The sequence below is a fragment of the Erpetoichthys calabaricus genome, chromosome 2 (genome assembly GCF_900747795.2).
Source record: "Erpetoichthys calabaricus chromosome 2, fErpCal1.3, whole genome shotgun sequence".
Classification (NCBI taxonomy): domain Eukaryota; kingdom Metazoa; phylum Chordata; class Cladistia; order Polypteriformes; family Polypteridae; genus Erpetoichthys; species Erpetoichthys calabaricus.
The window spans coordinates 109,709,973-109,736,622 of record NC_041395.2 but is presented as its reverse complement, the minus strand read 5'-3'; the positions used below and the strand labels follow the sequence as shown (position 1 = coordinate 109,736,622).

Here is a 26,650-nt window from a genome sequence, read left to right as displayed (position 1 = left end):
GTATTATTTCATTAGGTGGGTTTCAGAATAGAGGGCTGGATACAGTAAAATCAATCCATATAAAATATGTAATCATAAACCACAGTAAAACCCTCACCCTCACAGAGAACAGAAAGCTATTTTTTTTAATAAAATTAAAAAAGGGGAAAATGGATGCATGCTGTGTTATCCAGCCTCTAATTAGTTAAAACAATACAAATTTCATAGAGACACACGCAGGAGCACAACAAACTTACTTTAAAATTACATTATTAAATCTTGCCAAATCCTAAAGATGCTGTGGACAGTTCCATTAAAGAAAATTTGATTTTTTTTTCAAGTTTTAGATAATATAAAATATAATTTTCCTAATGTTTTATGGAGGGTACATTAGGATTTTTCCAACTGAGGAGAATTAGTTGAAGCGCTAACAGTGTGTTGTAGTAAATAATGGTTAGTTTATCACCAGATAGGCTAAACTAATCTGGAATAATTCCAAAGACTGCTGTAAAAGGATCTGCAATGATCATAAATCCTGCTATATCTGATAAATGAAAAAATTATTTTCCCAAGAGGGCTTTAATTTTATTTCTGTTGCTATTTTTTATTAGGGAGGAAGCAGTTACTGAAAATGGTCACATATTAATGGTTTCACATTGATAAAAGAATTTACTTAACCGCAAGAGTAAATGTAAATCTTGTTACTCACCAAACATATGCTATAATTAATTTTGAAATTTTCTGTTACTTATATAATTATAATTTACTTTGTTGACTTTATGGGAACGGGTGGTACGGTGGCGCAGTGGGTAGCACTGCTGCCTCGCAGTTAGGAGACCCAGGTTTGCTTCCCGGGTCCTCCCTGTGTGGAGTTTGCATGTTCTCCCCATGTCTGCGTGGGTTTCCTTCCACAGTCCAAAGACATGCAGGTTAGGTGCATTGGCGATTCTAAATTGTCCTGTGTGTGTGTATGTGTGTGTGTGTGCCCTGTGGTGGGCTGGCACCCTGCCCCGGGGTTTGTTGGCTGGGATTGGCTCCAAACCTGTGACCCTGTAGTTAGGATATAGTGGGTTGGATAATGGATGGATGGATGGACTTTATGAGATATGAAAAAGCAGAAAATTGATTATGGTTTAACCCATGTTTAAACAAACACTTCGCCTAAAACAGACACATTTTATCTGTTACTTTAAGCCATGTTGTTTATAGTGAAGGACAAGAACAAATTTTAATCTCATGTTTTCATGGATATATATGGATAGATGGATAGATAATAAAGTTTCTGATACATGGGCTGTAATGGGGACCAGCAGTTGCCAGTAGCAAATATTACAAATTTTTAAAAAAGAGTAGTTTGTTTCCAAATGCCCTACCTAAATTGTTCACCATGTCCCTTATTAGTTAATTATCTGTGTCACCTCTTCATCACCTAAGAGCTAATGTGTGTTGAATGTACTGGTGCATAAATGGCTGTCGTAGTTCCCCACTGTCTATGTGAAGTACTTTAAGTAACACTGTTGAAATATAATGAATTATTGTTATTATCATTGACATGAGATTATAAGAGACCTGAGAAATCTATCTATCTATCTATCTATCTATCTATCTATCTATCTATCTATCTATCTATCTATCTATCTGTCTGTCTGTCTGTCTGTCTGTCTGTCTGTCTGTCTGTCTGTAACTCATTCATTAGATCAATACAAAAGCAAAGATTTAGAAAGCATACAAATGTATGTCAGGAGGCCAACCAGATGAAACAACAGCTTGCATGTAGAGTAGATATCACTGCTATAGTCCATTAGGTCACTCCACAGGACTGGAGAAAAGGACAGAAATAGCCCTCATTTTATGCCCTGCCACACTTTCCATATGATGTTTTTCTGAAGTAGAATGCCATAGATGACAGATTTTATCATGGAATATAAGGCAATTTGAAGAACAGGTATGGATAACCTAAGGTGAGGTATGATACATTATAACAACATCAAAGAAAGTTAATATTGTCTACTAATAAAGATCATGAGAGATCACCAGAGACTAAAGAGTACCACCCAAGAATGACAATGCTACTGGAAAGTTATGTGAACACTTGGAATGCAGTGTCATCTTAGTCAAGGTCTAGCTGACAATAGAGATGACTCCTTTTGCTCTTCTTTCTTTGCCTCATCACTTGTAATTTGTTAACATATCCAGCAACATTTGACTGAGAACTCAGTGGATCATTTATTTAAATCAGTAAGTCCTTTATGTTTCAATGGCCTGGATGCTCTATCATCACCACACACTCATCTCCAAATTAACAATGGAAAAGGTTTATACTTTTGTTAAGCTGGCAAACTTTCTTATCAACAGAAAAATCAGGTCATCTTTATCAGCTCTTCAGCTCCTTTCCCACTTACAAAAGATGGAGAAACACTGAACTTGGTGGACTCAACCTACTGTAAATATGTAAATAGGATAACATTTTGAAAAAGTTACTTGGTTGCATAACTGATAAAAGTGTAATTTGATTTTTATCAACTGGTAGTCTAAACAGGACTGCCTCAAAAGCCAAAGCATTGTTTATAATAGTAACATCAAGTGAGGTCTCAGCACTGGAAAGCCATGAAGATCTTCAGTATAAGACTGTTTCATATTGGCTTCCATCTATTATACAAAAAGAATTACAAGTAAAAATGCATATTAAAAAGCTAGCTGCAGACTAAACTAGTAAACCTAAAGACGCTGGATGATTAGGAAATTGATTCACAATGTTCTCAAATGTGGCAAATAGATAAACTCTACCTTAAAAATAGAAGTGGAGAAAGAGGAAAAAAACACTTTATAAAAGGTGGATATTGCAGCTTGAAATTAAAAGGCATCTTTCACAGCAAAGGCCAAACATATGCATGTAAAGTCAGACTTGACAAAGGTTGTAGCTGCCGCATAATTCATTCAAGACCAAGTGCAATAAATACCTATATGCTATATGTAGCTAGTAGTTTTGGTACTAACTAGTATAACACAATAAACCTTCAAATGACATCTGTTTTGAATGATAGTATTCTAGTAAATGCTATCTTCATTTATGGAAAGACAGACTTCTTCTTGAGGTTGGTACGGTATCCTTCTTTCCTCAAAGATAGATTCTGGTTTGAAGTTTTATGGAAGTGGACAAATGACTGCACTGTGTGAGAGTATATGCAGTACTAATACAGTAAAATATCTTTCCCACTCTGTTTCACATTTTTCCTGTTTCTCTCTTTCTCTTCATGCACTCTATGATTCATCTTCTGCTGATGGTCCTTGTCCTACTGGTGAATTCTGCTTTGTCATCTCTGCAGCTGTTACCTATCTGGAACACTGTTCGCTCCTTTACTCCAATGAAACCTGTTATCAGAAAACGCTACCAGGTACACAAATACAAGCTTGTCTGCTGTTGTGAGTTGTCAGCCTGGCCATGACAGCTGATAGAGGTAGTGCTGATCTGTTATAACATTTAGTGCATGAAAGGGCTGCTTGCTGCACAGGATGCATTCTGATGGAAAAATGGACAGCTCATGACGTGTTAAAGCTTCAATCAGCTCACAGTCTCCCTTTACTATTTCCCTTTACTTTCACTTTTGATATCTTCTCAGATGTATTTTCTCTGTCTTCTACAGAATGTACATTTCAAATTACTAATATACACTATATCATATTAACAAATTGGTAGGCTGCAGTGTTAAAAACAGTCACCTCTCTTGCAGATAGCAAAATCATTTTTTGATTAATGGTATACTTTGACAAGTCTACTCAAATCAAATATCCTCTGACACATCAAACAGCTTTTTATATCTGGTATTTGGGCTGGTACTCATCAAAACTGCAGTCTATGTGTTCGTGATGTTGAAATTGTTGAGGTACAGTATCTGTGCTTGACTAGATCAATTTGCAATACAAATGCTGCATTAATCTTGTGCTGTGTATCCAGTGATCATTTGTTTATTATAACAGTTAGAACTGTTATTTTATCTTTTATTTATATGTTTTTTTTTCTTAGGGTTAGGGACACTAATTCACTCATTCTATCATCATGGTAGAACATCAGTAAAATCTTAAGAGTCATTAGGTTCCTCAATATTCTCTGTCATGGTATTTCTATATTTTTTATAAGAACTGAGATACATACAATAAATATGTATATCGTGTGATGGGCTTTAAGCATTGATTATGTATACCAACTCAAGCTTACTTGCTGATCCAAATCTTATCCCTTCATAGTATGTTAAGATACACTGTCAGCAGACAGTAGTCAGAGTATCATTACCGGGTGACTCCATGTTTTGGCCACTAGGTGCTATCTAGACCCACAAACCTTATCCATGTTTGTAGTGATAGCCTGTTTGTGTGCAGCAATGTAAGAAGAGAGTGGAAAATGTCTGCAAAGATAAGGTGCTGTCAATTTTTTATGGTTGTTTACTCTTTTATTTTATTGACCTTTTTCTTTATTTTGCATTGTGTTTCAGTACTCACAGCACTGTAGGTTAATGAAGTGATCAGGAAAACCGTTAATAGTAGGTTGTTGTCCTACAGGCATAGTTGCCATACATGCTGCATATCAGAGCAAATTTGTATTTTCTGAGAAAAAAAACTGTCAATTAATTTTGAATGGCAGCAGCTGTGTGGATGTGCCTTGCATTATAGATATCTGATATAAACTTTTGTCAACTGTTTGGAAAAGATGATTTTAGTAAGAATCTTGACTGTCTGACATTTTTGCTCACAATTCATTCTTAAAACATTGCCTTTTTCCTCATACTAACACACTGCTCTTGTAACTATTGACTTTTGCTTTCAAAGAATTAGCCAAGACACTTACGTATCTGAGAAGACAGGTGAGGTGCATACATGCAATCTGAGGTTCTAAAAATTCCACACGGGGTATACGTTTATTACAGTTTGAATAGAATAAATGTGTAGTGCAAAGTACATCAAACTGTGTAAAATGTAATAGTTTGTTCTTACTGGTTTTTTTTTACTCTTGCCTGTTGAAAATGTCATTATAGAATAGCTATAATTCAGTCCTGGACTAGTATACAGATGTCAACTAGTGGTGACCAGTAGTTAAACAACATTGTCAGCATTCTCACAGACAAGACCGGGATGAGCTTTACTGTATGATTCTTATTGTTCCTAGTTATCTCTATTTTATGGCTCATTAGTTTGTTAAACATTAGAGAAATGTATTTTAAAATATTTTTATTGCCTCTGTATCCCTTACTCTTGTACAGATATTACAATTATTTCACTTAAATTATATTCCATTTTCTGAAGGATTTTAGTTCACCACATTGTTTCTGTCACTACGTGTAGAAATTAATTCCATTTCACTTAGTGGTTTTTCAAAATCTATATACATCCATCTATCCATTATCCAACCTGCTATATCCTAACACAGGGTCACGGGGGTCTGCTGGAGCCAATCCCAGCCAACACAGGGCACAAGGCAGGAATCAATCCCGGGCAGGGTGCCAACCCACCGCAGGATACACACAAACACACCCACACACCAAGCACACACTAGGGCCAATTTAGAATCACCAATCCACCTAACCTGCATGTCTTTGGACTGTGGGAGGAAACCGGAGCGCCCGGAGGAAACCCACGCAGACATGGGGAGAACATGCAAACTCCACGCAGGGAGGACCCGGGAAGCGAACCCAGGTCCCCAGGTCTCCCATCTGCGAGGTAGCAGCGCTACCCACTGCGCCACCGTGCCGCCCATCTATATACATATATTTTTAAAATTATATTTTACACTTTTAAAGACAGCTAAAATGTTGTGAAAATGTCAATTCAGGCTGTGGTTCAATCACATATGTACTCTGAATTCTTTCTTTATAGTTTGAAAATATCAGATCTTGATACATATCTATAATTTGACACTAAAATATACTGAAGAAAACAGCTATAAATTAATTTGACTTTCTATCATCTGCAGTTTACTAGGTTGTCCAATTTTCTATTTTAAGTAGGCAGTATAAATTAAACATTAGTATCTCAAAATCCTTAAATAATCATTAATATACAGTATATAGTATTATAACATGTTATATATTAACAAACTTCATGTGCACATTAAGTTCTACAAGACACAGTCTGGCTCATGAATTTTTTAGTTCCCTGTTTAGCAAAGTTTAATTTTCCCACACAATCAGGCATTAGTCCAGCCATTTGACTTTTCATAAAGAGCACATGTCTAGTCATATTATTATTATTATATCCGCAAATTTTACATTAAGCCAGATTTATTTTATTTCAGATGCATTATACGTACCTGCCAGTAGTTTTTTTTCCATCCTTTTGATTTAAACAACCATTAGCTTTAATGTACTGTAATGTATTGTTTTCTCTTAATGTTAATCTAACTTTTGGGCCTATTTATTCTGATCAGTGTCCAACATAACTTGATTTTTGTTCCCTAAAACTGGTTAAAGAGTCATTAACTCACCCATCTTTCCAAGAAATCATTTCCTCCTTAAGTTAAATGGGTGTCACCAGCTGTATGTGTTCTAAATGAAAGTGATCAACTTTATGGACCTACAGTATATGCTTCCTGCTTATGCCTACATTTCAATAATTTTATTGAAAGCTTAATATCCTCAATATTTTTTATAGATTGCAGGGAAGCACAGCTACTATCCTGGAGAAAGCTACAGGATGACTTTCTCTCAATGGTACAAACCTTTGTGATAACTGAGCACTTACTTTACTGTACTACTGCTTAAGGAGCTGACAGCCATTGGATATCTTAGACTAAACTCCCAGTTTTGTGTTAAATGCTGTTTCCTAAAGGTTACATGTATACGATCCTTGGTTTCTTTACACAAGGCAGTGCAAGTTGTAAGACTTGTGCTGAAATATGAAAAACAGCAATATCTGTATATTCAGTTATCTTGACAGATGATTTCTTAAAGCCAATCATCAGACAAACCAAATACTGTAGTGGATACATAATTTGGGAGTGTTGTGGAAAATACTTAGTATACAATGAAGAGTCTTGAGCCATTGTTATAAATGATCTCTAAACGAGGACGTCCTTTATTTACAGCTACAGGCAGAGTCCCACATGCTCCTGTTAATGCAGCATGGCAGACTGAAGAAATCATACAGAGCACTTCCTTTTATTAGCAAGGTTCATTTACATAAGACATTTAAATATATTCGCCAGTCAGGATCAGATAAATTAAATACTCCAGAAACATACTTCTGAATTAAGTATAATGTAAAGTCCCAAACTTGTTAAACATATTAAAAGCTCCAAGTATAAGAAATAAGACTTCTCATATATAAACTGTTTTCAGAGAACAAAACACAAGGTTAAATGTTATATATGATCTAATTTTGTAATCTAAAATGTGCTGGTACAAATTAAGTCAGGATGTCATAGTTTAACAGGCAGGCAGTCAGTTTCAAGCCCTTTTTTCCCTTTACAGGATGTTTTTATTTTGTGAATTGCATCTAAGCAAAATCTTGTGTCTGCAATGCGCTTTACATTTTATTGCAAACAAACAATTGAGAGTATTTTTTGTGGTTTGCAGTGGTTTTATGTGTCCACATTTCTCCATAGGGTGAGCAGGGGCAGACTGGCATACAAGGACCTCCAGGTCCACCTGGTCCCCCAGGAACCCCAGTAAGTAATAAAACATTAACTAATTAATTAATCAATTTTCATTTCGTATAGTGAGTGGTAGAGCGAAGAGATTTACAAATATTAGTCCATAAGCTTAAACCGTGTGATGCAAAATATGGACTTGGTTTTTAAGAAGGAGAATGTGTTAACCCTGGAAGTCAAGTGTGTTGTTTTTTATTTTTGTCTTCTGGATTTGTTATACAAATATGTCTCAAACATCCTCTCAGAAATATACTGCATCTGAAACAGCAATTTATTCTTTTTGATGGGTTAATTTTTAAAGACATATTTTTAGGAATGTTTTTTCAGTTTCAAAACAGATGTGTCATAATCTACATAGAAAAGTTTAATAAAAAAATGCTACTTTTACCAAAATATTTCACCCTTTGCACGTCACGTCATTTTCTGCATAATCCTAGACCACGATCATAGGGGTGGGGATTCTGGAGCCTGTCCTGGCTAGCACAGTAAAAAAGGCAGGAATCAGGCAGGGTGCCAGTCCAGTTCAAGGCACACACATGCACACAGACACAGCCCAATTTACCATCACCATTTCACCTAACATGCATGTATTTGGACAGTGTAAGGAAAGGGGAGAACATGCAAAGTCAATGGAGAGAGGACCCAGGACATGAACTTGGTCTCCTTACTGTGAGGCAGCAGCACTACCACTGTGCCACCTTGCCCATTCATTGTGAAAAATCCACATTCTGCTAAACACTTGTTAACTCGCTATTTGCAAAAAAAATGAATTAGAGGATAATTAATTTTTTTATCTTTTTTTATTGTTTCCCTTAATTCTCAAGTTTTCTGAATTGTCTTGTCTATATAAATGTTGTAAGCATGGCCAGCGTCACCATTAAGGCAAATTAGGCATTTGCCTAGAGCACAGATCATAAGGGGTGGGGGGGACCTAGTCGCATTGGTTAGCAACCAAACAGTCAGTTGGCACACTAATAAGCTTGGCCTAGCGTGCAAAATAACCTAACACCAGCACTGGTTGTTAGATACGGCTTACTTCTACTACTCCTAAATGTTTCTAGTTCCTTAAACCGCATATGAACCTTCATTGGAATGGATATTTCAAGCTGGCTCCAAAAAGTGAGCAGGGATACTGAAATCTGTACTGCTTCTAATAATTCATATTATATATACCTTGTGCACTGCAGAGGGTGCACCAGCTCCCCAAACCTGACACAAGCATACACGAGGTACAAATCAGGCTTTTATTGAGCAGTGTGAAACACTTTCCAAACGTTTCCCACTTGTACACAGTATAAATGTACCAAGTACTGTAGAACAACAGCATTTTGTCTTCTTTTTTCTCTCTCTTCTCTCTGCCTCCACTCTTCCTGACAAGCATCATCCTCTTTCTCCCGACTCTGGCTCCACTCCTCCTCCACCAACCTTCATCTTCTCCCTCCCGACTCATTTACAGCTGGCTCCTTTCACTTCTGGGGGCCCATTAGCCTGGCCTGGAAGCACTTCCAGGTGATGTGGAATCCCAGTCAGGTAGGGCTGTGCGACCCCTGCAGCACCACCTGGCGGCACCCACAGAACCCAACTGGGCTGTAACAAACTCCAACTCCCATGGAGCCCTGTGGGAATCTGCGGTACTATTGACACCCGTGGGGCTGCCATCTAGTGCTCCAGGGGACGTAATGCCCTGCACATTTTCTCTCCCGGTCTTTCCAGTATAAGGGCATCTACAACCTCTACATGTAAATTATATGAAGATACAGATGCTGCACCTTCCCCTGGTGTGGAAAAGAACAGCAGTTCCTGAGACATTAAAATTTTATGCAAAACTGATCTGGTCACCTTATTCATTACAACTCAAAGTACATAAAAAATTAAAGTTTGGAAAATCCACGAATAACATAACTGTATTTGGACTTACCCTTACTTTTATAACTTTTAAGATTTGAAGTAAATAAACTTTTTTTTTATGATGTTGATTACATGCTGCCAGTGCTCTTGTGGTAAGGTAGCATAACTGCTGCTAATATGCAGGTCAGGGAACTGGAGTTTAATTTCCAATCCAAATTTGAACACAATTTTCATAACAGTTTTCTCTAAATACTGTGGTTTTCTCCCAAATTCCAAATATATACAGTACATGCTAGAATAGTTAATAACTTGAAATTGATCATATTAGTGACTGTGATGCTGTGTGTCCACTTCCTTACAAGGAACTGGAATCCCATAAAGGTTTGCATGTCACCTTCTGTCAGATGCTATCCAGCTTACTTACAGCTATATAGTGGCAAAGGCAGGTCCTGTAACCTTAAAAGGGGTTGCTACAGCCCCCATCCCAGATTAATATATACAACTACAGTATATATTATATATAGCTATGAATCTACTGTATGTGTACCTTATGTTGATTTATTAAAAATGTATTTTTCTGCTTTTCAGGGAAATCCAGGAGACACTGGACCTCCAGGAAAACCAGTAAGATAGCACTGGTGCTTTCTAATTGTTACTTTGCATCACCTTTACCAGGATAACTAAATTTCTGTATTTTATATTTAAAGTATTACATCTCACCGTGTGACTAATACCACTATAAAAACACGTATTTAACAGCTTACTGGTATCAATATTATTAATTATGTTGTTGTAATTGTGAAAACCTCACATTGATTTTTACAGTATTTATGACTTCAAATAAAACTATTTAAACATATTTGAAAGTTGTAATGTACACAAATGTTTTAATCATTATCCATAAAATTTTAATTTTATCAATTGTAACAATTAGTGGGAGAACACAGTTGCCATCAGAGATGTTCAGCACAGACTTATTTTGCTCAAACTGAATATATTTTTAGAAGATACTGTACTGTACCTGACACTGAAAAATGAAGATTTTGTTCATAGCTTAAACATGTTTTGACATTCACTTATGTTACTCTTTTGAAATATCTGAATAAATTCGAATAGAAACCCCAATAAATATTTTCATGTTTGAATTAGTGTTTATGAAAGCTACATTGCAAATACATCACAGCATACGGTTCTTTTTTCAGTTCAGGAACACTAATGTATTTCCTATTTATTTGTTTCAAGAAAGTAACATATAATAACACCACTAATACAACAAATAACTTCAATATCAATCTTGAGATAAAATGGAAAAAATAAAGAAAACAGAAAAAATAAAATCTAACACACCACAAATTCAACCTCTTTATTTCCTCTTTATTTAGTACCCAACTTCAGCAGTTGTGAAACATTTTAATATTTTGCTCATTTTTTCTGCCTGCCTAACCTATTTTCAGCAGTATATGGTTAGACTTAAACTTCAGAACTTATTTTTTCCCCAAAGGGAGAAGAAGGAAGTAGAGGCCCTGCAGGTGAAAGAGGAGAAAAGGTATGTTTAATTTGATATTAAAACTTAATGTATATATCATTTGCATCAAAGGAAGTGCAAATTCAGTATTAGTTCATGTAGATCTTGAACACGTACATTTTTCATTGTGAATGTTATTCTGGAAACTTAGCTTTTCTGTATTCTTGCATTCTTTCTCATATATTATTTCTTATATATTTTCTCATATGTTATTTATGACAAAGTTTTCTCATTCACTTGCTCATTACTTAATTCAAAATTATATGTACCTTAAATAAAGTGTAGATAGCAGATTACTTATATGCAAACCTGTGTTAAGAATTCATGTAATCAAAAGGTATCTAACAAATTATATTTTTTCTGTCTCTTGATCACTAATTTTTGTTGCATATTCTAATCACCGCAAAATGTTATAGTATAGTATTGTATTAAGATCCTAATAGAGATAACTTTTTAGCTAATTCATTTGTTCCTAAAAAAAAAGATGGTTTTGCTGTGTAACAAAATGACCCAATCTCTAGCAGAGTATAGGGCGTAAGTGCTTGCGTAATGTGTGGACCTGACACTAAGAAAAATTAATGAATACATATTTTTGCATGCCATACAAACAATAAGCAACAACACCTGCTGAGTGTCAAGCAAATTGAAGAACACGTGACAGTGACAAAGAATGTGAAAAAAACAATAAGACTATAAGACACTGTAGCACATAGCCAAGTAAGATGTAATCCTGAATATGGACCAACTGACCAGTAGGCAAACATAATGGCTCATACATATACAGTATATGCAAGACAAAGTCCAGGAAACAGAATGTAAGAAAGAGAACAAGAAAGAAATGCATGTCAACAAATGAAAAGATTGCTAATCCAAACTTCTGAGCATATCCAAGCATTGCTTTTACATTCTTAGATCAATGTTTGTTTAAAGAATACTGGTAGATGTAATGACCGTGAATCTGTATTTTCAATGGTGAAAACAAAAGAATGTGTGGCCAAAATTGAAAAGTTCAGCTTGCCCTATATGAGCCATCAGAAGTAATAAAATACATTATAACTTCTAGACTAACTGAAGGAAGTAACTATTTTGAAAACAGAAGAAGTATTATTAGCTTCTTGTCTTTAACTAGGTTGTTATTTGCATTTTAGTTTAGGACCATTGTTCCTCGTATTTCGCATGTGCTTGCAAATATCTCTTCAACAAGTTAGCATAAAAATAAGTAATCACATACATAAGGGTGAACTGATGATACAAATTAACAAATTATTATTGACCTAATGATAACCTTACCTGAAAATCTTTATCAGTGATCTGATATCTGTAAATCTAACTTAGGACCATGGGGATCTCATCCCCATCTAGCCTGTATTTTGGATCATGGGGAACCCAGACCCCATCTAGGCTATATTTTGAACAGGACATAAACCATCTTTAAATGAGAGATGGCTAGTACAGTAAATCAAATAATAAATGGGGCTTAGAGCACTTCTAGTATGGTCTTATTTTTGTCTACATATGCTGATGTAAGATGAAAGGTGACAAAGGTTTTAAAGTTTACCATAAAGCATAATATCAATTTTTTATTCATGAACCTCTTCCTTCAACCCAAAAATAGGTAAAGATTATTGGGAATGGAGGAAGGTAATGGTAGTAGGGTAATCTTGTAAATATGTGACAGAGATGCCAATTATGAGTAGAATCCTAGGATTACATTGTAGACAGTCTCCTCCATGCAGGTGACAAAACAGTGGCAGGATACAGCATACTGTTATGCTTTAACTACGACTAACATGGTGTATTTTAACAACAATTCCCTTTTATAATGCATTAAATTACTAGTGCTATGTGTTAGTTATCATGTACTGTAAGTGTGGTGTAGTATGCAGGCACTGTACTGTAGTGGTGAAGACATGATGTACTGTATATCTGTAAACCCCGAGATCAATCATGTCTTAGTCTCACTGTGTGATTCTGAGCCTGTCTGCATGCACTTCAGTCATAAAGCACTTGCAATATGCCCAGAGCTTGCATGTCATTTTGTGTAATGTGTCAGCTAAAGACAATAGTATTAAAAAAATATTTGCATTTACTGTGCATGATCAAGTCTTGAAATATCTTAAAAACTGTTTTTTATGTGCTTCCAGGAAGAGAGTGAATGCATTGATTGCCTATTTTATTTTGTTATTCCACTGGTGTACAATATTTCATATTCAGTATTACACATTATTGATATGAAATGAAGCATGCACAATTTAATAATCATGAAACAAAAAACTGGAATGTTTTACAAGTATGACACATTCTATAATAACATTTATAAGTAACATTTTTCTAGTGCTGGTTCTGTTTTTGAAAAAAATCATGTTTCCCATTTTATGTTTTCTTTTTATAGTCCATTTTAGCCCAGAAACTAGCTTAATATCTCTTTAAAATAAACACAAGGACACCTTCCTTAATTTCACTATGAAATATGGATAAGAATACGAAAAAGTCAAAAGTTTTCTTACATAAGAGGCTTTAAAATATTTTATACAGTATTAGGATTATTAGTCATTTCAAGGTAAAACAATGTTATTGGTGAATGGCAGTTAAGGAAAATATTCACACGCATTTTAGCTGCAGCTACTGTAGTACAAGTAGCACCAATGTACTCTGTTTGGTTCATTTAGTTTGAAAGATTGACAAGGAAGAATGCTTCACTTAAAGTTTCATTTTGTTCTAATCACCCCACACTACTATTTATCTTTCTTTTGGCTTTATTCTGTAACATGTTCTTGTTGTAAATATACATTTCCTCCTCAATATCCATAATTCGCACTAATTCTAGAGGCATATCTTCAGAAATGAATATATGGGTATAATCTCCATTTCATTAATTTGCACTCACTGAACTCAGTCTCAAAGGAGTATATAGTATGCACTTTATCTCCTACTCATTTCTTGTAAGGTACAAAGACAGAAACAGAGGCAATGTTCAAAGACACAATTTATTCATCAGCTGTAAGAAGTAAACAATTATTTTTCAATAACTGCAGTCATACTGTCGCTTTACATAGTTCATTTACATTAACTTTATCTTGCTGACAGGTTGTTTGATTTTAGATTTGAACCTCACTAGCTCAAGTTTATTGTCATTTGTTACAGAGTATAGTGAAATTTTTATCTGCATGTCCAACATGCAACATATTGCTACAGTCAAGAATCAGGGTCAACACTAGTACAGCGTTTATTTAGAGCTTTGGTTGTTTAGTTCCCAACATTATCATCTGTTTATATATTATACTAGCATATTATGGGAAATACCAAGTATGCATCTTAATATAAGTATTGTGTGTGTATGTGTGTGTGTTTTAATAATTTACAGCAGGAATATCTTTTCTGTGCATGTATTTTCTTTACAACTTTTTCTTGCCCTCTTCCAGGGAGAGCGGGGAATGCCAGGATTGCCAGGGAAGCTAGGAGTTAAGGTATACACCAATAGAATTGAAGCCCTAATTACCAGCAGTGGTACCCCAACCAAATAAAAATCCTGATTACCACCAGCAGCACCTCAAACCCCTTAATAACTACTGACCCCTTTAGAAAACCCACTCAGTCCTAAGCTATACAATTTTGAAGACTTGTAGATGAAATAATGACAAGTAATTTATGTCTTCATGCAACTCTTCAAACAATAAATGTTTTATAGTGACAATAATAACACAAAGTGCTACCTTTATATTGCATGTCTTTTTCAGACTAACTCTGTTGGTTACATCTTCAAAGAAACCCAAAAGATTTGTTTGAAGAAGCAACTTTTCCTGAGAATGTTATCTCTCAGGTCATGCATGTCTTTAGTTGCATCTTTTGATTCCATTCCATTGTTCTATCCCACAAATGTCCAAATCAAACACTTCTGATCTCTAATGTTTTGGTTCTTGCATCTTCATATGAAGAGTTCAGTGAAAACCAAAACCACTTTTTCAGAAGTTCAGATCTCAAACTATGTGGGGCTCATTTGGACACATGTAGGTTTTGAAGAAAACAGGAATATAAACACCTGCACTTCACCTCCAAGCCATTTTAATTGGATTTCAGGCAACTCATAGAAAAGGTCAACTTTTTCATTAAGCTGCTATTAAAATTATGTAAGGACTCCTCTTCTTGTCTCTATCCTTCTTTACCTTCCCCCTCTTCCTGTTTGACCGATATCAGCTATCAGTTCTTGATGAAGGTGCCTTTTTCTCTCCTAAGATTTATTTGTTTCTAGCATCCCTAAGTAGCATGCAGCCAATGCATTCTACTATTTGCAACCAAAAACCTAATCAAAACATTTTCTGTATAAACAGACAGGACATACTGCAGTTATGCCCTATCCAATACTAACTACCAACAGTGTTTTCTGAATCTTGGAAAGCCATAATTTGAAATTCTATACACTGTGTTTGTTTTACCAAATAGTTTACCTTTGTCCATCATTTTGTCAGCAATGTTTATTCCTTTTTCAGGTCCCATTCTTATTCTAAGATATAGAACTTCTGCTGGCGTGTAGCTTATCCTTCTTTTTTATGTGCAACTCAATGGCTCCAGCTGCCTCTGTCTTCCTTCCTGTCTTTGAAACTCATCCATTCTTTGTGCACACACTAACCCTAAGGCTCCCTGAACCAGATATAATCTGGTTGGCAATCAGATATGCTCACTTTCCTGTTAGGTTTCAGATGAAGTGCCCATCCATTATTACTTCTGTCTCAGAATCATAAACATGTCTTCCACCTTGATACATTAAGGCTTTTCTGGATTGTCTGTATTTCATTTCTGAAATTTTCTGGTTGCATTTATGGCTGCTTATATATTTTACTTCTGTTCTGGTGAAATCTTTATGGTACCATTTTATGTTCTGGTTTTTTGAATAGATGGTGACAACCATGTTGTATACAGTTGCTATGCCTGTTAATGGTCATGTGACGCAAAGATAAATACCCCACCTATAAAAAATAGCAGCACACGTATGTTGTTATCCTAGTGTTGGATCAAAGACTGACAAAAAGTTCTTGTTTTGGTAGAGCAGTTCGGGGAAAAAAACCTAAGCTAGTAAGGGACATTTTTGGCCAAAAATGTATTTTTCTTTCCTGACTCTGAATTTGCCTCACATTTTAATTTTGATGCCTCAATTTCTCTGTCTTCCTGGTTTATCAACTTGTCTATCTCCCATGATAATAATTTGGTCTTTCCCTTCGGAGCCTAAAATTCTGTGCTGCCACTATTATTTCCAAATAAAACTTATTTTCCTAATGAATCTGGGAAGTCTTGACAGTTATTAGTCATGCATTCTCTTGTCTATTTATTTGTTTTCTCACTTATCTCTCCATCTTGTTTATTTTCCCCATTGTCTGTTTTAATTTCTAGTCTTTTGCTTTGAGAATAATTTTATTTTTCCATTAACTTCAATTCTTGTTCTGTTGAACTCACTGTAAGTCTTCATAATAAAAATTAGTGAAAATATTAAACAAATGTACCTTTGTCTAAAGTGCGATTGTGCTTATTTTTACCCTTTTAACTTGAACAGCTTGGCAAAATAGCTAAAAGCGTCAATGAACTGACAAACTACATACAGTTTGTCTAACCAAACGATTTATAGCAATTTATTATTGACTACTGCAGTCTGGCTAATTGCACCATTTATATCTTGAATTATTATTATTATTATTAAGAAAGCTTCAGATTTCCAATATTAAGACATACGATAAATCAAAACACAATGCGGTAAATGTAGTTACTCACAATATTCTTTGAGTACAATATTACAAAGTTGAAATTGTCAGGCGTCAGTAAAAGAAACTCCATATACCCCATCTGTTTCCTATCAGAAATCACAGAGCGAATGGGACAGTGTGGCCTTTTTGAATTTTATATTGTAACAAAACAAACATTGATGGACTCTGCTTTAATTTTTCAATTAAACAGTTATTTGAAAACAAATTGATGGAGGATTGAAGAACAATTATGTAGCTGAAAAACAAAGCTTGTCATCAGTTCAGAAAGCATAAACCACTCATGAATCCTATATGGCATTTAGATGCAAACTTAGATGTTGAGTAGCCATCATAGTACTGTGTGTTATTTAAATGATAACCATATTTTCTTATTACTTTGAATAAATATTTTGAAATTAAGTTTTTTAATACATTAGTAATATAAGAAAGAAAACCAGTGTGATTCCAGTTTTATTTCAATTGATAGTGGAGTACATGCCAGCTTCAGAAATATTTGAAGTGAATGTCTGAAAAATATGATTGAGAGAAGTTCTAAAACTATAGTCGCATTTGTCAATGAACTCATTATTTTAGTATTGCAAAGTCTGTCACTGCAAACATGTTCAGTAAAACCTCATAAACAAGTCTTGCTGTGATTTCTTGCTGGGAATAATTTATGAAAATATAAAAATACCTGGGCGGCACGGTGGCGCAGTGGGTAGTGCTGCTGCCTCGCAGTTAGGAGACCTGGGTTCGCTTCCCGGGTCCTTCCTGCGTGGAGTTTGCATGTTCTTCCCGTGTCTGCGTGGGTTTCCTCTGGGTGCTAAGGTTTCCTCCCACAGTCCAAAGACATGCAGGTTAGGTGCATTGGCGATTCTAAATTGTCCCTAGTATGTGCGCCCTGCCTGGGGTTTGTTTCCTGCCTGCGCCCTGTGTTGGCAGGGATTGGCTCCAGCAGACCCCCATGACCCAGTAATTAGGATATAGCAGGTTGGATAATGGATGGATGGATAACAATACCTTATTGGTTTGCTTTAATGCCTATAGCATATTGCAAAAATAATTTAAAAAAAACTTTCCATTACTGTAAACAATATACAGCATAAGAAAGCAATACTCTGAACAAGGTGGACTTTAACATGTGTTTTATTTTAGCCTTTACAACTCACTCACAAATATCAAGAAAAATAAATTCCATAAACTTTTACATACAGTATGAACTATTAAAGAATAAATCAGAAAGTCTTGGCAGATTTACACAAAAATAGCCCAGTCTGATACTTATCAGAGCTAGATATTTAAGTTTAATATAGTAGGGGACATGGCTTGAGCCTATCACAGCAGCACTGGACAAACCTATGGATGGAGCTCCATCCAGATTCATAAAATGAAATGGGGCACAATGAGCATGGTGTGCAGATTCTGGAAAAGCTTAGACCAGAGAGAAGTAAGTTTGTAGACTGACTTACTCTATGTACATCATTTTTAAGATTATCCACAGTCACTGTTTGAGGGCCAACACACCAACACAACACCAAATGATATATGTCTTCAGTGGCCCCCTATCTTTAGAAAATTATGCACTTATATTGCAGTTGCATATGAGAACCTAAATATCTCAATAAATAAAGAGTCCATACAGAGTAAAAATAATTTTGATCATTCCAACACTAAGGGATCCTGGGACACCTTTTTTTAGCAGAAATGGTTGCATGTTTTTATTGCAATTAACTTCTTCAACATGTGAAGATTCCTGTTTCATGCTTTGACTTCCATTTTTAACTATGTGTAATTATTACATAGATGAAACATTACTTGCAGTGAAAAATTACCGGTATATGCATTATTTTCTTATAATCCAGTACACACTGAGCAGATATTCATCCAAGGGTCAATAGTGTTCGCCATGATTGGTGAAAGCAGCAGACCACAAGGACACTTGAGACTTAAAAAGGATTGGGAGAATAATGTGGTCAAAAAGGCTAGTGAAGGTCAATATGCAGTGGTGATAAAACAAAAATACAAAGCTAAATCTGAAGTTAAAAAAGCTAAACAGAAGGTCAAAAAACTGAGAATCAAAGACTTTGATTCAAAGTGTTAGACGTTATCCACAATTTGGAATGTCGCTTTACCTTTGACAATGTCTTTTAAATGAGGCCTTTTTATTATTATTATTGTTGTTGTTGTTGTTGTTGACGTTATTTACCTCATGTCAAAATGAAGGACTAAACATATTTATAAAACACAAGAAAATTATCAAAAAAGTCTGTTTCTGGTCAGTTTCATGTAGGTTCATATATGGGTTTAAGATTTAATAACACATTCTGGCCAGTGAAATATACAGTTTTTCATAAAAAAACAAGAAAAAGTAATGCAAACGTAATGCACTGTTTGTAATGCATTATATTTTATAATAAGTAACTATATAAAATATTGAGTTCATTTTTGTAAGTAATGAGTAGTATTACTAAGTTACTTTTAAAAGTAATGTTCCCCAACACTGCTAACAGGTAAGAATATAACCTTTTTCTGTTTGTTTTTTCTTCTAATTCCAGGGAAATACTGAACGTTTCAGAAACTGATTAGAAGGCACATATTTTAAAATTAAAGATTCATATTGTGAAATGTCAACCACACAGTTGTAGAATCCATTCTTAAACTGTCATGTTGAATAATAAGTAATGCTGAGCGAGTAAAGTTTAAATTACTAAAAAAGTTCTGTCATATGTTCTTATTTGCACTTCATTAGTTTTTTAAACTTTGAGTAATTTTATGCTACATGTGTGTTGTGTTGTGTGTCTGGCACTTAACCTACTAAAATATTTTTGAGATGAAATGTAAATACCAATGCCTACTTTACATATGCTTAATGAATTTCTAATGTAGCTAATGCATTATCTTTGTAATTAAATGAATTCTGTTTTGTATACCAAGATATATTTTTACAAGAAATATATGGAAGTGACATGCTCACTATGCCAGTGTTCTTGCCCAGCCTTCAGCCTGGACTCACCTATATGGAACCGTCTCTCCTTTAGAATTTAGAAAATGAAATGACAAAGAGAAGAATTTCACTAATGCAGCCTTTTTCTAAACCTGAGTTTTCCATCACAGTTTTTAAGGGACTTGATCTTATCCTGGCTGCATTACAGTATGTGCTAGGTAGAAATTCAGAATGTAACAGCAGCTTGTCACATACCGTATAGCACAAAACCACCAGTACTTACACATTTACCGGTAAATCCTGCTATGGATTATTAGTTAAGCTAGCATGCACAGCTTTGTGATGTGAGAGGAAACTGGAGCAAAGTTAGTATTTTTTAGCTTTTTTGTTTTTTATTAATCTGCTGTGTCAGTATTTTGTAGTACTCAACATAGTATTTTATAGTATTTGACATTGTTATATTACTTGTATTTACAGGGCGACAAAGGAGAGCCTGGCATGCCTGTCATTGGAATGAAAGGTGAACCAGGTGTGCAAGGACCTCCAGGGATTAAGGTGTGCACCCATTTTAAATGAGGCAGTTGCCTCACAATATTACAGTACATGATGTAAACATCTTATTTTCCATTACAGTTTTGAAGTTGTAGAGAAACATTGTAGTAGTGTAGTCTTATTGCTGTGAAACTTAGTTAATAGAGGTTTAAAGGTGGCAATTATATTAATAGGGCTCATCTAAAGTAAGTTATAAAGCATTTTTTACATAAAACAAAGCTAGTGAAAATCAGAAGAATCTAGGAGCATATGCTCACTATTGGCATTGACCCCAGCATAGAGTCACTCATTTATAGGCTCATTTGTTCTCATTTGCATTTGTCCTCCACCATGAGAAATATTTTGCTGTGTTGTGTTAGTGTAAGTTTAAGCTGGTAACAAAAGTAGATTTAGACAGAGAAGGTAAAGATTTTGTTTCCAGCCTAGATGATTTTACTATCATAATCCAACCTAAATATTCTACTTTAAGTTGGCTGTTTGGGGCAAGCAATGAGAAAAAGATGAATACATACTGTATATAGAAGGGGACAAGACCATGGAAGAAGTGGCTGTATTATATATAAACTGTACATATACAATATCTCTATTTAGAGAACACTATTTAGCTTTACATTTTTCACTGTTTTATAGTTTGTAAGGGGGGTTGTAAAAGATGAAGAAGAAAAACAAATCATCTGTAGAAAACTTCACACAGGCAAAAGAAAAAACAGTGGTTGGACTCTGGTCCCTAACTTCTACAACCCCAAAAACAAAAAGGTGTGGAAAATTGCAAATTAAAAAAATGCAGTGATTGTTAAATTAGCTTTGACTTTTATTTCATTGCAGACAGTATGAACCCACACTATTTCATGTTTTCTTTGGTCAACTTCATTCATTTCATTTGTTCTATACAGTACATCTATTCCTGCTTTTTAGGCCTGCAAACTATTCCAAAAAAAAAAAAAAGTTGGATGGGGTCAAATTAGGGTCAGCAATGAGGTAAAGTAATTAAATAATGACGTAATTACAAACAGGTGATGTGAACAGGTGATTGTAATCACGATTTGGTACAAAAGCAGGTATCTATGAAACGCTGAGTCTTTGAGGAGCAAAGATGAGCAGAGCATCTCCAGTTTGTCAACAAATGTGTGAGAAAATTATTGAAATGTTTAAAAACAATGCTCCTCAAAGAAAGATTGGAAGTGATCTGCATGTTTCTCCCTCTACAGTGCATAATATTATAAATAATTCAAGTTATCTGGAAGAATTTCAGTGCATAAAGGTCAAGGGCCCAAGCCTAAGCTGAACACCCGTGATCTCCGATCCCTCAGACAGCTCTACATGAACAACGGTCACTCGTCCATAGCTGACATAACCACGTGGACAAGGGGTTACTTTGTTAGACCTTCATCAAGCACGGCAATACCGAGTTACATTCACAAATGCCAGTTAAAATTTTACTTGCCAAAAAAGAAGCGTTACGTTAAGTATGTCCAGAAGTTTCATTGACTTCCCTGAGCTCAAAGACATCTGGGATGGACCATCATACAATGGAAACGTGGATTGTGGTCAGACAAATCAGTGTTCCAGATCTTTTTTGGAAGAAATGGACGCCATGTGCTCTGGACCAAAGACATAAAGGACCAACCAGACTGTTATCAGCAACAAGTCCTAAAGCCAGGGTCTGTCATGGTATGGGGTTGTGTCAGTGCCCTTAGCAAAGGTAGTTTATACTACTGTGGTGGCAGCATTAATGCAGAAAAGTACATTGAGATTTTAGAGTAACATATGCTGCCTTCAAGGTGACATCCTTTCCAGAGACGTCCATGCATTTTTCAACAAGACAATGCAAAAGCACATTCAGCACACAGGCATGGCTGGGGAAGAAGAGGGTATGGGTACTGGACTGGCCTGCCTGCCTGCATGAACTGTCCCCAATAGAGAATGCATAGAGAATTTTGAAACAAAAAATGCAGCAATAATGTCCCCATACTGTTGCACACCTTAAGATGTGTTTGCAGGAAGAATGGAACAAAATAACACCTGAAATGCTGATATCCTCTGTGCCAAAATGTCTTTTAAGTGCTGTGAGAAGAATGGCGACATTACAAAGTGGTGAATGCTTTACAGTCCAAACTTTTTTTTTAGAATGTATTGCAGGAATGGATGTGTATTAACAAATGAAATGAAGCTGACCAGACAAAGCATGAAATATTGTGAGTTCATACTGTCTGCAAAGAAATAAAAGTCAAAGTAAATTTAAGAATCACTGCATTTTTGTTTTTATTTTCCACATCATCTCAACTTTTTCTGATTTGGGGTTGAATAAATGTGAGGATATATTTTTTTTAACTATTTTTGTATTAGGGTTTAAATATAGTTATCACTCAATGTAATTGGTTTATAATAAATTAAACACCTTATACACCTGAGTAATACAGACTGGTGAAGGATCATATTGTATGTGCAAAAAAAAAAGTTTAAAAAGTTTAAAAGTTTAAAAAGTTAAAAATCAATAATGAGAAAAATATAGTTTCAATACTTTTAGCTATTTCAAAATAGATCAGTGAGGTATACACTCACTTTACGTAATTACATTTATAGTAATCTTGTAATTCAGTGTGTATCTTATATGTACAATGTATTTGTTTTCATTTTCTATAGGGAGCCAAGGGAGATCAAGGCTCCAAGGTAAACACTCTAAAATTTACATTTTATGTTATGTTTTTAGCTCGTAATTTATCAGATCAAATGAATAAGCAAAGAGAAGTTAGATATTAGATGAAACAGAAAAAAAGGACTTTAAGTGAAAGTACTAATAACTTTCAGTGAATTAAGTATTCTCTTTAAACTTGCAATACAAGATAATGTTTACTACTATTCAACATTTTCCTCAGTTTAATATTTTACTTTTAAAATCTCCATAACATATATCATTGAGAAATCTGGATATAAATATTTTCATTTAGATGTTTTTTATAAATGATATTTAAACATTCTTATTTCATTGTAGGGTGAATCTGGGGACATTGGGAAGCGTGGGTTACCAGGAAAAGATGGCCAAAAGGTAAAAATGTTGTATGCATCATTACATTACAGACAAACAAAGTAAGAGAGGGACAATCCTCAATAGGACAATTTTTGCAAAGCATAGGGGTGCTGCAGTTCACCTGTGCAGGGGCCAAAGGGACTATTTTTGTCTTTCTCCAGTCTTATAGGCAAATAGTAAATAGGCATATCTTCTAAATAGAGCATAGATGAAATAATGAATATACAGATCAGTCCATGAAAATTATACCAAAAATAAAAGATCAAATATATAAATGAAAGGGCACCATTTCCCAATGCACATCTTGTCAAATATCATCTTAACTCAACCAGAGGAAAAATTAAAGAAATAATAATAAACCGACTTTTAAGTCAAAATTGGCTTCAAATCAATCAAAAATTGGGAATCGAACTCAATAGAATTGAGAAACAAACTGTATTGGGTGTTTTGTTTGTATACACAATTACCAATAATGCCACTACCATCTAAGACTGTACTGCATGATGACATATTACACCAAAACATTACCATCACTATTTTCAATAAACTATACATATGTTACAGTTTTTTTAAATTAAATAATATGCTGAATATGTATGCTGAACCCTGGCACAGCCATGCTCTGAAGGTATCCATCACCTATGAAACTTTTGAAATAAGACTGAGACAAGCAAAACACAAGCTGGAGTGCATAAGCACTTCTCTGGACCGTACATCTTTAAGTGTGAATGATAAAATACCTTATATCTAAATGAAAAAGACAAAAAAAAAAAATAAGTCTCTGCACCTTATATTCAGAAGACCAATCAACAGTTATGGTAGGAGATGAGTATTTAGACAACAGAGCGCTGGTAATTTCTAGTTTTCACTGGAGCCAATGGTATACAGCTTGGCAAGGCAACTGGTCCCACTTACTAATTATATAAAGGCCAATGAAGCAAGTGTTAGATTTTAAGACACTGATTCTTGGTAAAGGCCCATACCTTCTACAGCAATGGTACTTTATATTTGATATTGGCAAACATTTTTTGTTTTATTAAAATAAGTCACATTACAATATTGCAAAACAATAAAATAAAATTCAATCAGTAAACCATGCAAAAAATAGAAAATGAAAGTACAATAATTCATTATCAACAACTAAAGCCCATCTCCTACTGGGCTCAGAGAGCAACGCTCCTCACATATTTAAGTCATCATAGAGGCAGTGGCTTGACAAGCTCAGTTTCTATTATACTCATCAAAGTGCAACAATGGAGAAGCCTATGCCAACACATTCCTCTGTAAAATAGAATGGTAGAATTGGACAGACCAGAGTTTAGTCAGAATCCAAGAATCCAAGATGCTGTAAATGGCTTTAATGTTAGTGTATAAAAAAGCTTTGTGTTAAATTTGACCCACTAAAACTAGTTATGTTTAAGGAAGCTACAGATCTAGAAACCTTTACTGATTTTATTAATTTGCATCAATTCATACTGTAGCCATTTACAATTAGAGTTGCTTATCGGTTGAACTATTCTATTATCCTGTGAGAAAAGTACTCAAACATCTGAGCATCTAGATTATAATTTATAGGTGTTCATCATAATATCATCAAACTTTCTCAAAGAGTTCAGATTTTTACATGAGTTGAACTACAGGCTTTTGATGGTAGTTATTTATATTTTGCTTTGGTCTGTCATTTGGTATTAAGAGATGCTCAATAAACACATGGGGTCAACATGAGTATATAAACCACTCTCCATCTTTAAAATTACAGCGCCCGAGTGTTCTCCCTAGGATATGATTTTTCCAGTTACCATCTTGAAAGACTAAAACTGGCAGGGAGTCTGTCAATCCATATGTAATGAAGAAAGGTTCACTCGCCTAGGCACACCAATTTACCTATACTTCTTTTGACATTGACTTTCCAGTCATCGTGGTTTATTTTATCTTATGGTGCTGTAAGGTCCCCTTATGCTATATTTGTACTAACACAAGGAACCAAATGGTTCCAGAAGTTTGTTTTTTTTCTGTTGAAATAAAGAAGGGGGAAATTTACTGTATATAAAATATATATATTTGCTTACATTCCCAAATTGAAGATATGTAAGAAGTTGCTATCATGATCATTGATCTTTTATCAGTTTCTCACAAATTTAATCCGTTAAAGCAAAGGTTTAAAAATAAAATTCAGAGCAGCAATATTTTATCTACATTTTTGACTATATAACACATACAGAAGCCAATCAGTGACTGCCAATTTTTTAAACTCATGTCTTTTTATTCATAATAGGGAGAACCTGGTGTCCCTGGACCAGAAGGGCCAATCGGACCTAGGGTGAGTGTGTTGAATCTACCAAAGTTTTCCTTAACTATATATGTATCATGGACCTCATTGATATACGTTAGAGATTTTTTTAATATAATTAAGCATTGTATCTTGTATACTACTGTATGTATTCATAGTATCAGCAGCATGAAGCAAAAAAGTACATAAAAACAAAAGAACCGAATTCTGAATAATATGTACTTTTCACTTAAACTGTATTAATGAAATGCATCTGTTTTTAATACAGGGTCCACCTGGCCTCCAGTATGAACCAGAAAAGAGTGATATAATAGATTACAATGGAAATGAAAACAAGAACCTGCAGGTGTGCTTCTATTATCGAAAAAGAATTTTATAATGTGTTATCCCGACTGCCTTGTCTTACATTAGCAGCAGAGCTCCCTCTCTACTAAGGAATTGCATAAACCAAAATGATTATTACACATGTGCAGATATATTCTTTGTTTACAGTACTGATTCCAAATTTCATTTGGGGAAAAGCTACTTTGATTTCTTTGCAATAACATAACATACATTTGTCTTGGTGGAAAAGCTGAGAATATTGGTGGGAAAAAATTACATGGGAAGAACTAGCCGACTCCGCACAGACAGCGTCCAAGTCTTTTTGAAATGTGAGGCAGTACTAGATTCCCCTTTTACAAATACAGCTTACTTTTTACAAAAGTACAACCTTCAATAAATTTAAGGTTAGTGCAGGACAAATTTTCATTGAAGTTGTACTTTCATGCATTTAAAAAAACATTTTTAATCCCGGCTGAATGTTGTATTGGAATAGGAGGCTTAATGTATCATATTTTATGAAATAATAAAAATATTACCATCAAGCAAATGATGCATGTTGTCATTGAGCTAATGTCGGCTGTTGACAAATATCAGATCATTGGTAATATGCTGCAGTGTACCAGTGATATCTGACGAATAGAAAAGGTACTGTTGGAAAAGAGCAGCAGCCCCTCGTGATACTAAAATTAGTTAGCAGTGGTTAGTAATGAAAATGGTCAATAGCCAACTTTAACCTATTATGCCATTATTTACTGGAAATAAATTCTAGTAAAGTGACTTTTTGCTGCA

At 34.9% G+C, this 26,650-nt stretch overlaps 1 protein-coding gene across 1 annotated transcript in view; it reads left to right on the top strand.

Moving 5' to 3' along the window:
• Window positions 1–26,650, top strand: part of LOC114646246 (collagen, type XIII, alpha 1) — a 172,348-nt gene that overhangs the window by 73,438 nt on the left and 72,260 nt on the right. Inside the window, exons 11-19 of the mRNA XM_051922711.1 lie at window positions 7,574–7,636; window positions 10,055–10,090; window positions 10,968–11,012; window positions 14,414–14,458; window positions 20,145–20,222; window positions 22,863–22,889; window positions 23,212–23,265; window positions 25,523–25,567; window positions 25,806–25,883. Of these exons, the coding sequence (XP_051778671.1) occupies window positions 7,574–7,636; window positions 10,055–10,090; window positions 10,968–11,012; window positions 14,414–14,458; window positions 20,145–20,222; window positions 22,863–22,889; window positions 23,212–23,265; window positions 25,523–25,567; window positions 25,806–25,883 (471 nt within the window). The remainder of the gene's footprint in view (window positions 1–7,573; window positions 7,637–10,054; window positions 10,091–10,967; window positions 11,013–14,413; window positions 14,459–20,144; window positions 20,223–22,862; window positions 22,890–23,211; window positions 23,266–25,522; window positions 25,568–25,805; window positions 25,884–26,650) is intronic.